This window comes from Peromyscus leucopus, chromosome 2, assembly GCF_004664715.2.
Source record: "Peromyscus leucopus breed LL Stock chromosome 2, UCI_PerLeu_2.1, whole genome shotgun sequence".
Lineage (NCBI taxonomy): Eukaryota > Metazoa > Chordata > Mammalia > Rodentia > Cricetidae > Peromyscus > Peromyscus leucopus.
In genome coordinates this window covers 103,555,653-103,569,774 of record NC_051064.1, presented here as the reverse complement: position 1 = coordinate 103,569,774, position 14,122 = coordinate 103,555,653, and the positions used below count along the sequence as shown (strand labels likewise).

General features: G+C 42.8%; 1 protein-coding gene across 1 annotated transcript in view; it reads right to left on the bottom strand.

The window, feature by feature from the left end:
- Positions 1-2,770: 2,770 nt before the first annotated feature.
- Positions 2,771-14,122, bottom strand: part of Ube2u (ubiquitin conjugating enzyme E2 U) — a 59,537-nt gene continuing 48,185 nt past the window's right edge. The window contains exons 9-10 of the mRNA XM_037202732.1: positions 5,027-5,124; positions 2,771-3,076 (exon numbers count right to left, since the gene is read on the bottom strand). Of these exons, the coding sequence (XP_037058627.1) occupies positions 2,910-3,076; positions 5,027-5,124 (265 nt within the window). The 3' untranslated portion in view covers positions 2,771-2,909. The remainder of the gene's footprint in view (positions 3,077-5,026; positions 5,125-14,122) is intronic.

Below are 14,122 nucleotides of genomic sequence, written 5' to 3'. Positions count from 1 at the left end.
AACAAAACCTCCTCCTCCAAAAGTATTTTGATTAGAACAGCCATCCAAGCACGGAGCAATGTGAGGCACTGGCACAAAAGATTAATGTGACCAAGTGTGAGATCCAGACATGGTTCAAGAATAAACGTGCTAAGAACAACAGAAGAATCAGCAAAAAATTGAAAAAGGACCGCTAGAGTCAAGTGGAAGCTCAAAAGATGTTTCTGGGTTCACCCATTCCCATTGTCCCTTATCTGCCCTTACCTCTGACAAGGTAGAGTCCAAGTCTCCAGGCACATCTACTGTGGCCTCCATTCCCAAACTCAACCCCAGCCTGGAAGCTTCTCTCCATGATGATCAAGACATAGAGGATGCTGGGTGTATTCCCCAAGAGGACTCCCTTGAAGCTGCAGCTCCTGACTGTGGTCAACCCACAGTAGTTGAAGTTCAGCCTGATCCAGCAATGGCTGAAGGGCCAGCCTCAGTGAAAACTCCAGTTCCCACAACAGCTGGAGCTCCTGACCTTGGTCTACCCACATTAGCTGAAGTCCAGACTGACCCATCAGTGGCTGAAGAGCCAGCCTCTGTGGAAGCTCCAGTTCCCACCACAGCCGCAGCCCAAGGACCAGATGATACTCAATACATATATCTATCTTCTGATCAGTTCTGGCAATGGATAGGTGAGGATCTGGACACGTGGAAGGACTCATAGTCTCAGTTACATACTGAATCCAAACAATAACTGGCGCCCTGGACCAGTGTAGGCTGAGAAATCTTTATAGTAAGGAATAGGTGTGGTGGATCATGTCCTCAATTTAAGGATTTGTTAGAATGATGCAGGCTAATCTGTATTGTTTTAGACCAGTGTGATTCATATACTCAAAAATTTCTTTTTGAAAGAATATTAAGAGTCTTTCAACAATTTAAAAGATTAAGTATTATCCTGTTACATCTCAGTTAAATAAAAGTAGAAAACATTAAAAAAAAAAAAGAAGAAGAAGAAGAAGAAGAAGAAGAAGAAGAAGAAGAAGAAGAAGAAGAGCTCTTACAGGGCTCCACCCCTTGGCTAAGAGATACAGGCAAGTAAGCACAGTTGATTGAAAGAGAACTAGTCTTTACCAGAAAGGGCCCCCATAGGTTACCCAACACCAAGTAGTCAGCCCTAAAACATATACACATGAGCAACTCTAAATGGATTCAGCAGGTTGTATTTTACATATTTACACACAGTAATAATTAAAAAGAAGCCACATATTTGAGTTAGATGGGGGTTATGGGGAGAGCTGGAGGAGTAAGAGGCAGGAAATAACGAAATATTTAAATTTTTTTAATTGAAATAAAAAATTGGAAATGCTAAAAGTATCGTCTTGTCTCCTGATTTTCAAAGCTTCATGACAGAAAGTGGCAGAAGGACAGGAATGAGAGGATGGATCTATCATAGATATCTAGAGGAAAACATTTCCAGTCCTGGTGGTTAGCTGGCCCAAAGTGACGTGAACGTCCAGCCTTTATCTGAAGATTGTCTCTCTGCCTGAAAGAAGGAATCAGAGGCAGAAGGATGAGTAAGAATGAGTTCCTACGGGGGCCATTTCAGATGCACACGGTACTCTCAAGTCAAGATGCCTTTTGAGGAGATGGGAAACATCAGAACAGTAGAACCTGGGTGGGTGGTAAGACTGATAGATTACATGAGATGGTGTAGAGAAGGGCACTGGGCTGAGAGTCAGTCCTAATGATGCCTCTACTGGAGACTCAACATGAGGGCAGAAATAGAAGGCAGTCACACCACCCTGTTCTATTGGTTAGTATCTCTATTTCCCACCTCACCCCTACCCTTCTCCACTGTCAGATATCAGGGCTACAGGAAATGAAAGCAAGCGTGGCCTCCTTGTCCTGAAGGGGAGGGATTAAGTGGAAAAGAAACATCCTAGATGGCAGCTGGTGACAAAGAAACGCTTTTGATTAACCAACATGGTCCATTTGGGCTTTGTTTCCACATATTTGCCATCCTAAAATTTTACTGGAGACATGGCTGAGAAACCTACCTTCTGTGGCTGTGGCCACCACCTGAGGCATCTTTCTCTATATCCTGGGGAAGCCATTTGTAATAGTTCTCATCAGGTGTGGAAGAACTCTTAGTTGCACCAAGTTAGATGTGGATCATAACTTGGTTCTTGGCTGTGTGTGGCATTTGTTGAAGCAGGAAAATGCTGGGATAGCTGTCAGAATTTTGTAACCCTGGTTGGGGGTTGGGCAGAGAGAACAGGTGGACAGCAAAGGTGTCAGGGATTATGATCAGTTGAGGTCTTACTGTCTGAAACTATTCAAGGCAGACTTGGGGAATTTAGTTAACTAGAGGAGTACCACAGGATCAGAAGCCAAGCTGTGGAATGGATCTATATTTTGTAGAAATGAAGATTGCCCGATAACTAGACCCAGAATTGGACTTACATAGTTATGTATTGGTGATATATGTAGATATGTATTGATGAGGGTGTGGCAATAAGTATTGTTTTGAAAGGCATAGCCCAGGGGCTGGACAGATGATCAGTGGTTAAGTCACAGTTGCCTCTACTTGGGCCATGTCCAGTCCCTGAAATGCCTTTCCCTTCTCTTCCTCTTCAGCGTTCTTCCTAATCCACCTGTTGCCGGTATGAACTTAGTTCCAGTACCCTACGGATTGTGGGAAAATGGAAAAGCAGCATTGACAGAATGCTGCAGGGAGCACTTGATTTTGACTAACTTAGTTCCAAACAACAACAGAGTATGAAAAACCCAAAGCAAGCAAGTCACTGGTTTATACTTGTATTTTGTGTTTGCAGAAAGATGAGGTCGACAGGGGTAGGGGCAGCAGCCAGGTTCTCAGCATCATCCGCGGTTGTTCCAACGAGGCTGCCCGATACCTGGGTGGTTAGAGAAATCCTTGCATGTTAGTTCTCATAGTCCAGAGCACCTACATCAAGGGCACTAGTCCAGGCAACCAGCTTGTCCACTTCATCTTCCCATGATTCTTCTGACTCATTTTTTTCTGTCCAATTTTCATTTTGCCACTCATAATAGTCTGATTCACTTTCTACAGAACCATAAGACTGCTCAGCTGTGGTGGGAAACATGAAAAACAGTAATTTATTTGACTTAGTGGGGTAAACAATGAGATCTAATGCTACTCTCATCTGAATGATAACATATAACCTTTAAAAACATTCTTTTTTTTTTAGAAAATATTCGTGTGTGCATATGTCTGTCTGTCTCTCTTCTCTCTCTCTCTCTCTCTCTCTCTGTCTCTCTCTCTCTCTGTGTGTGTCTGTCTCTCTCTTTCTGTGTGTGTGTGTGTTTATGCATGTGAGTTCAGTGCCTATAGAAGCCAGGAGAGGACATTGGATTTCCTGAAGCTGGAGTTGCAGATGGTTGTGAGCTGGCCTACAGGGGTGCTTGGTTACCGAACCGCTGTCCTCTGCAAGAGCAGTAAGAACTCTTAACTGCTGAGCCATCTTGCCAGCCCTCCTCCCTTTTAAAAATCTCCATCCTTTCCTTTTTTCCTCAACCTTTTCACTACTCATTAGTTTGGCCAGCTGGCCTATATTTACAATATATGCACTGGCTTCCACTTGCATTTTAGGAAAAGGCATTCTGCCAGCAACCTTGCTGAGATGGAAGGTAGAATCTTCCTCAGTTTCAGCCTCAGGGTTATCACAAGCCACAGGAGAGTGTGGAGCAGAGGATCAACTCAGATATGCCAGAATTCCTGGCATACAAAAATCTATGAGCCCATATGTATGCATTGTAGCAATTTCATACAGAGGATGACATGGCCAAGAGAGAAGTGCTGTTGGAACTCTTGGGAAACTTTTAGAGATGCTAGTATGGGCTGAGCACGCCTTATGAGAAATAGAGAAAGCCAGAGTTGTTTTGGATTTCTGGAATATCTTGCCTGCACATAATAAAATATCTGGGGATGGCCCAAGCCTAAACATAAAACTTATGTGTAGTTGGGGAAGGGTGAATATTCAGAACACACTGTATTGAATTCAGAAAGAACTAATAATAATAAAAAAAAAACTTGTTTCATAGATACGCCATGACCTGAAGGTAATTTCATACAATTTGATAAATAATTTTACACATGGAACAACATGGCAACATATCAACACTCAAAAGTTTTGGAGCATTTCTGCTATCAGATTTTTGCATTAGAGATGCTCATCCTATATCTGAATTTAATTAAAAAGGATGCCTAGTACTAGAATATTAAGAAGAGGGAATAGCTGGGCAGTGTTGGTGCATGTCTTTAATCCCAGCACTAGGGAGGCAGAGGCAGGTGGATCTCTGTGTGTTCGAGGTCAGCCTGGTCTACAGAGCGAGTTCCAGGACAGCCAAAAGCTACACAGAGAAACCTTGTCTCAAAAACAAACAAACAAAAAACAAAAAGGAAATAAAAGAGAAAAAAGAAAAGAGAAATAGTGCTTGGATGGGATATGAGGAAACTGTACTTTTCTAAATAATTAAAATAACACAGAGAATAAAGATGTATGATGCACTGACGGGAGGGATAAGGGTAAGAGGTGTTACTAGAAAAGACAGACAGGTATGGGAAAACCATACAACCTCAGTCTCACCCTAAAGGAAAAGGGAAGTGATGAAAGGATTTGAGATAGGGTGACAGGGACAGATGTGAGCTGTGGAGGCCAGTCTAGCAAAGCATGGGTAGACATCACTCTACTCATCAACTTCACTAATGACCGCGTCTACATGTCAGTTTCCAGGCATTTTGGTTTTGGCTGCTTTCTCACAGTTTGAAACTCAACCTTAACTTTTCAAATTGTGTATTAGCACATTCAGAAGCATAGCAAGCTTGGAAGTATGAAAAATAGTTCCATTTAACAATCTTCAACTCCTATGTAATTGGTTTATTGAACTGATTTTGGTACAGTTGAACCATGCGTTTTTAAGCCTCGTGCATTCAAACTTATTTGAGCTGAGCAATAACTTATTATTATAATTCATAGCTTAGATATAAAAGAGAAAAACCAAGATGATTCCAACTTACTTGGAGATGGGGCGACAACCATCCTTTGGATGAACTGGTGGCTACTGGGCTCTGGTGATTTATTTTCTCTAGCAAACCGCCACTTAACGAACTCAAATCTGTAAAATAGGGGGAAGAAAAAGAGATGTCTATAAACTATGGGAAGTGTGTATTCATTTGAGGAAGGTAAACCAAACAGGTTGAATGAAACAGAAAGGTAGGACATGGGCTGGGAATGCGCTCGGGACATGGTACCATTCTGAACGCTGACCAGCAATGACATTATTTTAGTACGTGCTTTCCAAAGGAGCAGTGGTGAGAGAAAGCAATGTGCTGGGGATTAATATGATAAATCCTGTCATACTGCAATATGACATAGCATGCCACACAACCAGGGCCACCATGATAAATGACCACAAACTCGATGTCTAAAATGTCCCCTTTGCCCCTGCCCTGCATGTGTCTGGGACCTCCAGTGGATGTCTAGAACCAAGGCCAGTGCCAGGCCCTACATCTACAGCTTCTACACATACGTGCATATAGTTAATGTCTCTTATGTCTTAACTTGTCACCCTGACCTCTGTAAGGAGGGGCAATGACATTAAGACACATTTCTTTTTCTCTTCTCACAAATGGAAGATCCCGCCAAGGGGAACCTCAGCGTGTTTTCCTTTGCTGATTAAGTCAGGCATTATCTTTTCAGGAAGCAGTTGACAGCTTCTTTGGCATGTCCAAATTACTTCATCACTACCCATGTGCTTTGCAGTCGGCTATTAAGGAAAAAAAGGGGGGACTTCCTGAGATACTGTTACAGTGACTGTCATTTACTGAGTGACATGGGTGGATAGTGTGTGGAGTGCTAGACTGAGGCTGAGTCCCACTCGGGGTGACAAGGTGGAGATGGGGGCTGCCCAGTTCCATTATGTTATTCAGAATGCAGGCACTTGAAGAACTATTATTTTTTTTCTAGATTTCTCTAAATATTTTTTGCTGTGGTTGTGTCTTAGTCAGGGTTTCTAATGCTGTGAAGAGACGCCACGACCACAGTAACTCTTATAAAGGAAAAAATTTAATTGGAGTGGCTTGCTTACAGTTCAGAGGTTCATTGTGGTGGGAAGCAAGGCAACATGAGGGCAGACACGGTGCTGGAGAAGGAGCTGAGCATTCTTATGTCTTGACCCACAGGCAACAGGAAGTGGTCTGAGATACTAGGCATGACTTGAGCATATGGAATCTGAAAACCGGCCTCCACAGTGACACATTTTCTCCAACAAGGCCACACACACTCCAACAAATCCACATCTCCCAGTTATGCCACTCTCTATGAGCTTATGGGGACCAATTACATTCACACTATCACAGGTTGACTTTGGCTAAACGAACTGCGTGGAAGAGGGCTACTGCAGTGGACATTTATCCTCATACAGCTTGAGAGGCTGGAGGTCTGGGTTCAAGGTCTCTCCTCTGAAGGTTCTGGGAAGAAATCCAAAAGAATCCTTTCACTTCTGGCTGGCTTCTACCGACTCCCAGCAACCCTCAGGTGCCTTGGCCCACGGCTACAGTATTCCAAACTCTGTCTTCACTCTGTTACACAGCCACCTTCCTGCTGTGTCTCTACATGCCTTGCATGCTCACACACTCTCTCTTTAGCTCTTAAAGCAAGGTGCAGGCAGGCTTCAAACTCCTCCTATTCCCGCCTCAGCCTCCTGGGCACTGGAGTTTCAGGAGTGTGCCACCATGTCCAACTCTCTTCTCACAGGACCAAAGTCTTGGATTGGACACCACCCAGTTCAGTGTGGCTTCATCTTAGGACACACCCCGTTCAGTGTGGCCTCATCTTAACCAACTATATCCACAGACAATGCTTTTTTAAATTATTGTTTTTGTTTGATTAACTTTTCTTTATTTTTTCTTTTTAGTTTTTCTTCTCTCATGCACTACATCCTGACTGAAGTTTCCCCTCCTTCACTTCTCCCAGTCCTCCCCACCTCCCCTCTCCCCCAGATCCACTGCTCCTCCACTTCCCTTCAGAAAAGAGCAGGTCTCCCAATAATATCAACTGAGTATGGAAATAATCAAGATGCAGTAAGACTATGCACCAGCCCTCATATCAAGGCTGGGCAATGCAGACATTGCTTTGGAAACAAAGTCTTCGTCTGAGATGCACAAAGGAGAATAAGAAAGGAGAAAGGGACTCTAGTCAACCCATTACATCAGGGAGATGTTTTAACAGAAAAATTCATGACTTCTGGAAAAACTCACAAGTCAGTGAGATGATGGAGAACCTAAGTCACACTACCAAGATGTCTGAAGGATCAGTATAGAATTGGAAATTTCCATTAAAAGTTTAGGAATGAACCTTTTGGAATGAACCATGTTTTTGTTTTTGTTGTTGTTTAAAATTTTTAAGTAAAAAAGTTGTTAATGAAAATCAAGAGGCATAAAGGCATTCTTGTTCATGGGTGTAACCCATTGATGTAATACTACTGAATCCTTTAGTCCCTTTGGAGTACCCACCTTGTGCCACATACTACTCTGTGGGTGACTGGGGCTGGAGGAACGAGACAAACAAGGAGGCACACCTCTACGAAGAGGAGACAAATGGAACCAATATAAAAATCAAGATGGCTCAGCAGTGATACATCCTAGAACATTATGAAGCCCCCAGGAACAAACACTGCATAGGAATGAATGGTGACAGATTCCTCTTTGCTCAGAGCCCAGTGGTGAGGCATTCGGTCTTTCACCCTTCTGTATGATGCTGATTCTTCACAGATGTGTTTTATCAAGTTGAGGAAGGTCTCCACACTCCCTGCCCTTGTTTGTTTTTTGATACAGATTTTTTTGATGCACTGTGTAGTCAGAATGGCTTCAGACTTGCTCTGTAGCCCAGGCTGGCCTCCTGCTTCAGTCGTGAGTACTACTGTGCCCAGCTCTGTCCCACTCTTAGTTGAGTGGGAGTTCACTTCTCTTCGCTACTGAGAAGGTCATTTGAACCTTCTTTCAGCTTTTCTTTGATAGTCTGAGTTTTTAACTGTTAAACGAAGATTATAGTCCTGGTGTAAAGCCCACTGAACTAATTTAAAAATAGTTGCTGAAGTTACATGTTGCAATTGGTTGAATTATTTTAAATGGTGCATTTATGTACATGGGGACATACTGAACTCCACTTTACATGGACTTGGCTTTCCTGTTGAGCTAACACCTTAGGACAGGTGCTGTGAGCTGCTTCTTCCTAATCTGGTTCTGAAAGATTCAGTTTACATTTCAGTTATTTTCCTAAGTGGTAGAAAATTCCCCACCACCTAGCTTAGTGTTTTGTAGAGGTATTTTTAGGTCTAGATACAATTTATCAGATATGTGATTATTTAGTTTATCCATTTGCTTTCTATTTTTTTCCCTGAAGTACTGAGGATCAAACTCAAGGCTCCATGGATGCTGCCTTCCACAAGCCCTTGTCTTTTTTTTTCTTTTTTTCTTTTTAATCAAGGCAGGGTTTCTCTGGGTAGCACTGGCTGTCCTGGATCTTGCCCTGTAGACCAGGCTGCCCTTGAACTCCCAGGAATCCTCTTGACTCTGCTTCCCGAGTGCTGAGATTAAAGGCATGCGCCACCTCCACCTGGCTGTCTATTTAATTTTAATTAAGTCTCATTAGACATGGTCTTTCAAGAAATTTGCTCATTGTATTTATTGGTCTGAGAGCTTTATTTCAGAAAGATACGTTTATTGGATATAGAATTCCAGGTTTGACAGTTTCTAGTACTTAAAGGTTGTCGTTCACTGAATTTTGGTTTCACATTTTCTGACATGATGTTATCCATTGTTTTCATTCATTCTCTAGATATGAATTAGAAAATAAACCTTTGCTAGCTTGTGGCAGCAATGCATTCACACGTGTATGCTTTTGTGTGTGTGCGTGTGCGTGTGCTGTGTGTGTGTGTGTGTGTGTGTGTGTGTGTGTGTAGTTTTGTGGTGCTAGGGTTCAAACACAGGGTCTCACTCTGGCCAAACAAGTACCTTACTATTGAGTCACACACCCCATTTCCCTTTGCTATTATAAGATTTTTCCCCCCTCATTTCTGAGTTTCAGCAATTGGATTAGAATAAACTTTGATATTGCTTAACATTTCCTTTTCTAAGGATTCATAAAGTTTCTTGCTATGTGACTTTAAGATTTCCATCAAATTTGGAAAATTTTCAGCCTTAACAGTTTCTTCAGATATTTTCCCATCCCTTCTGAGCTGTATCAATTACCTGCATTTGATACAGGTCTTTTTTTTTTCATTTGATAATGGTCCCATGGTTCACTCTTGCTCTTCAGTCTTTTTTCAGTCTTCCCCCTCTATTAGGAGTTTACATGGTGCTTGTTCTTTAAAAAAAAATTATTAAAATTAGCATACAAATAGGTTTCATTTTCATATGTATCTGATTATGCATATGATATATGTATATATCCTTAGATTTATTCATATGTATCCCCTTGTGTCCCCCTCACACCCCTGAATGTTATTGGAATTTTGATGGAGTTTGCATTGAGTCCATAGGTTACTTTTGGTGATACAGTCATTTTCCTCATCAGTTTTACGAGCTCGCTTTGCTGGATATAGTACTTTTGGTTAGCAGTTACTTCTAGAGCTTGAGATACGTTACTCCATGCTTTTCTTGCTTTGTGGGTGGTGGAAGAGAGTGTTGATGGTATTCTTCTGTGTTGACTTTTATAGATGAGTTGGTGATTCTCTGTTTCACCTTTTTCTAATGTGTGCATGTGTGCACAGGCCAGAGGACAATTTTGGGTGGTGTTCTTAGGGAGGCAGTCTACCAGTTTTGAGAGAGGGACTTTCACTGGCCCAGAGCTCATCAGTGAGCCAGACTGGCAGGCCAGGGCCAGGGATTCTCCTGTCTCTGCCCCCCTAGCTCTCGGTTACAAGCCTGTGCCCCAGCCCGCCGTTTTCACACAGGTTCTGAGGAGCAAACTCAGGTTCTTGTGCTTGCAAGACAAACACTTCACCAACTTAGCCCCGCCCACCACTTCCTCCTTTTCAGCTTTTAATATTGTTTCTCTGCTCTCTACTTTTGACATCTTGACTAAGTCACAGGGAGATTTTTCTCTGACCATGCCTATTTGGGATTCTAAGCACCCATCTGTCTTTAATGTCCATTTATTTTTCTAGATTTAGAAATTTTTCTGTTGTAATTTCATTGCATAGATTGTAATTTTTTTCTTCTAGCTTTTCCTGCTCTGTGGATTCTTAGCTAGTAAGGTCTTTTGATCATATGCCAGGGTTTCTGGGGGCTGTGGACATGCCTTTCCCCTCTTTATGGATGTTTGAGTACAGTGTTGTGTTGTTGGCTCGTCCTCTACCTCTGACAGTCCGTCTTCTCTTGGTTGAGTGTACTGGTGATGTGTTCCACTATGTTTCTACTTGGTTGCTGGAGTTTTTAATTTTCAGTGTTTCTTCTTCCCTTCCTCCCTCCCTCCCTTCCTTCTTTCCTTTTTTCTTTCTTTCTTTTCCTTTCTCTTTTTTTCCTTTGTGACAAGACCTAACATTCTTCACATTACTGACTTTTTCATCCACATTGTTGATTTTCTCACTGATTTTGCTGTCTTTCCCCCGCCTCTGTGCGGCTCCCCGCCCGCCTCACCCACGTTGCTGCTGTATCTTAGGAATGGATGGCCTTTTGAAGGCGTCATGTTGAAACTGTGGAAGACATGATTCTCACATCACCTTGTGCCAGCATTGCTAATTGTCTCTGTACTGTTCCAGTGCATGCTCCTTAAGTGGGCATGACTGCTACACTTTTAAGTTCACTGGAGATTTCTTCTACAGTGAGTTTCTGGTCTTCCCATAGAAGAGGGTGTGTGGTGTGGGTAACATGCTTTAATAAGATATTTTGTCTTCCTTCTCATTCTTCTACTAAAATACAATTTAATATACTTAAGAGGACAGGGTCCTCCTTCCTTGCATCTCAAGGCATGGGAGGGGGAAAAGGAAGTCAGGAGAGAGACTAGAGCGGGCCTGAGCCCTTCAGACTGTGAGCAGAAGCAAAGAGGAACAGAAAAGTCCCGCGTGCGTTCACCGCCGGTGCGTTTACTGCTTTGTTCTGTCCCATGTGCGTTTACTGCTGGGGCATTTATGGCGTTTACTCTACCCACCTAGAGAAGGGGAGGGCAGGAGTCTCAACCCTGCTATTTAAGTCAGGGTCCACCAAATCCTCTGCCACAGCCACAAAGCCACAGTAAATTGATGAAATCAATTACCTCCATAAACGCAAGAGAAAAGAATCAAGAATCCATTAAAAGACATTTAAGGAACTGGACACCTGCATTTCCAAAAGGAGAGCATGCCGTCGAGGAGGAAAAGGGCAGCAGCCCTCTTCTGTGACAGAGCAATTTCACATGCCAGGGACAGCTGGTCTAAGATGTTCTGAGAATAAACTGCAATCTGTTTCTGCCATGCCCTCTTTTGAATCACACCTTCTCCCAGCTCCAGCCCTGCCCTGGGCCCTCGGTGTCTGCCCTGGTGCCTGGCTGTGGCACTGCAGGCCAAAATCTAAATTTCAGCTCTTATGAAATGTGTAACCTTAGAGCGCTTAAGCTTTATTTGTATATTTCTTTTTTACTCTTTCCTGCAGTTTTATAACATGCAGACACTTGCTAATTTCCTGGACGGTTTCACAGACAAATGGAAGGCATTAGGAATGGTGTCAGAAGTAAACTAGGAAAGATGATCAGAGCTGAGTGGGTGCATCGTGACATATGACGCTCCGAGTCTCTAAAAGCAGCTAAGGACAGAGAAAATATTGGCCTGGGAGGAAGTGTTAGTTACCCTCTTTGCCTTTTCTTTGTTTTGTGGACTGCAGGTCAAGCCCAGGGCCTCGGGAATGCTAGGCAAGGGCTCTGCCACTTGGTATTTGGAGATAAATCTCTTACAGCGGATGACTCGGATTTATGACTTAACTGATGCTGACCTTGATTTCTTGACCCTCCTGCCTCCACCCTCCCGAGTGCTGGAACTCTGTGTGTGCCACTATGCCTGGCAGAACTCATCTTTTAAAAGGATTTTTTCTTTCCTGATTATATATTTTTTCCTTATCTATATTTTAAAATATGAACGATTGTCCACATTGATGCCAATTCTCTCTTTAAACACAAGATGGCACTAAAGGTCTAATTTTGGGGAATAAAAAATGCTGGATTTCCTTAAAAATACATTCACCATGTAATTATGTAAGCCTATAAGAATGCTGTTTAAATCCAATCACTCTGAAAGGATAGCACTAACATCCATGAAATATATTAAATGAGTCTATGTAACCAGAGGAAAATGCAATCACTACTCCAACAGGAAGATTATTTGTGTTTTATGAGTTTAAATACACACAACCAGATGAAAAAACCCACAACTGGTTAAAATCGGATGTAAACATAATACATACTAACTTCATAAGTCAAAATACAGGACAACTGAGTCCAGAATGTGCTCTGCAAATACAAGAAACTTTGACATTGATATTGACGTGGTGCAGGTATTTATCTCCTTTCCAATAAAATAAGGTAAGACTGTTTTAGAGTAAACCTTGATATCGAGGCACACACACACACACACACACACACACACACACACACACGCCCCTCTCCCTTAAAGGTGGACATGATCTGCTGCTGCCTATGAGCAGACAGGATGTGTATACTTGAGACTTTAAATCTCCAGGAAGTATGTATGAGTAGGCAGTAGGAAAGAAATACTTGTTTTAATTTTCAAATAAGATTTGTGCTTATCCACACGACTTGGTTGGTCTTTGTACCTCCATTATTTTTAAACTGGTAAATTAGAGAAAGGTGTCCGAGGTGATGACCCAGTTGAAAAATGGAGGCAGGGAGCCTAGGTTTGATGCTGTGCTCTGGGGCCGGCTAAGTGATGGAGTGTGGGGTTGCTTAGTTGTGGCTTTCAGGATGCTTACGTGCATCTTTGCGTGTTACACTTATAGCCCTGCCTGTCAACTCCAACAGAACATTAGGGATAAAGGGGAAATGCCCAGTGAGTGGGTACTGCTGTTCCATGCTACTTCCTGTTCCTTCTATACCTCTCTCTCAGCTTCTGTCACTGGAACAAAATACCTTAGACAGTCAACTTAGAAAAGAAAAGGCTTCTTCGTGGATGACGGTCATTTGGTCCTGTCACTTGGAGCCTTTGACAAGGGGGACATCACAGTGAAACAAAGCTGCTTATTTCATGGTGGTCAGAAAGCAAAAGGAAGAAGGGGTTGGGGTCTCAGTGTCCCCCCAAAAGCATGCCCAGTGACCTAACTTCCTTGTACTAGGCCCTACCTCCTGAAGATCCCTCCACCTCCTGGTAGCACCACAGAGCAAGCCTTTAGCACGCTCTGCTGGTTTGCTTCTCTACTGCTGTGATAAAACACCATGACCAAAAGCAACCTGCAGAGCAGAGGGTGTGTGTGGCTTGCAGGTTACAGTCCATCATCAGGGGAAGGGATAGCACGAACCTGAGGGAAGGCCAGAACCTGAGGACAGGAACTGGAGCAGAAGCCGTGAGGAACACTGCTTACTGGCTTGCTCCTCATGGTTCACTAAGCTGCCTTCTTCTACTGCCCAGGACCACCTGCCCCAGGGTGGCACCACCCCCATAGGCTATGCCCTCCTCTAGCAATTAGCTATCAAGAAAATGCCCCCAGACTTACCTACAGGCAATCTGATGGAGGCATTTTCCCAATCTCTTCCCAGATGACTCTAGCTTGTATCAAGTTGACAGAAAAAGCAGGACACATGGTCTTTGGGGAACACAAAAGATTCAGACTACCACAGTCTGGGGTGTGCACACAGGAGAAACATTCTTTTAAGACTTCCTTATATACTGACCATAAAACTGATCAGAATTAATAACTTAGATAATTTGCTGGCAGTCAGAACTTAGACTGGATAGAGATGGTTTCTGTTGCTAGGTAAGTAATCATTTGCTGTAGCGGATGGCAATTTCGAGTGCGCATAAGTAAGAGCACTCTACAGAATAACCTTCATTAAGTTCTGATTTTATATGTTCACTATTTCTCTTGAGAAAGTAAGTACAAACCACCGATCAGATGTTAGGTTCATTTTCT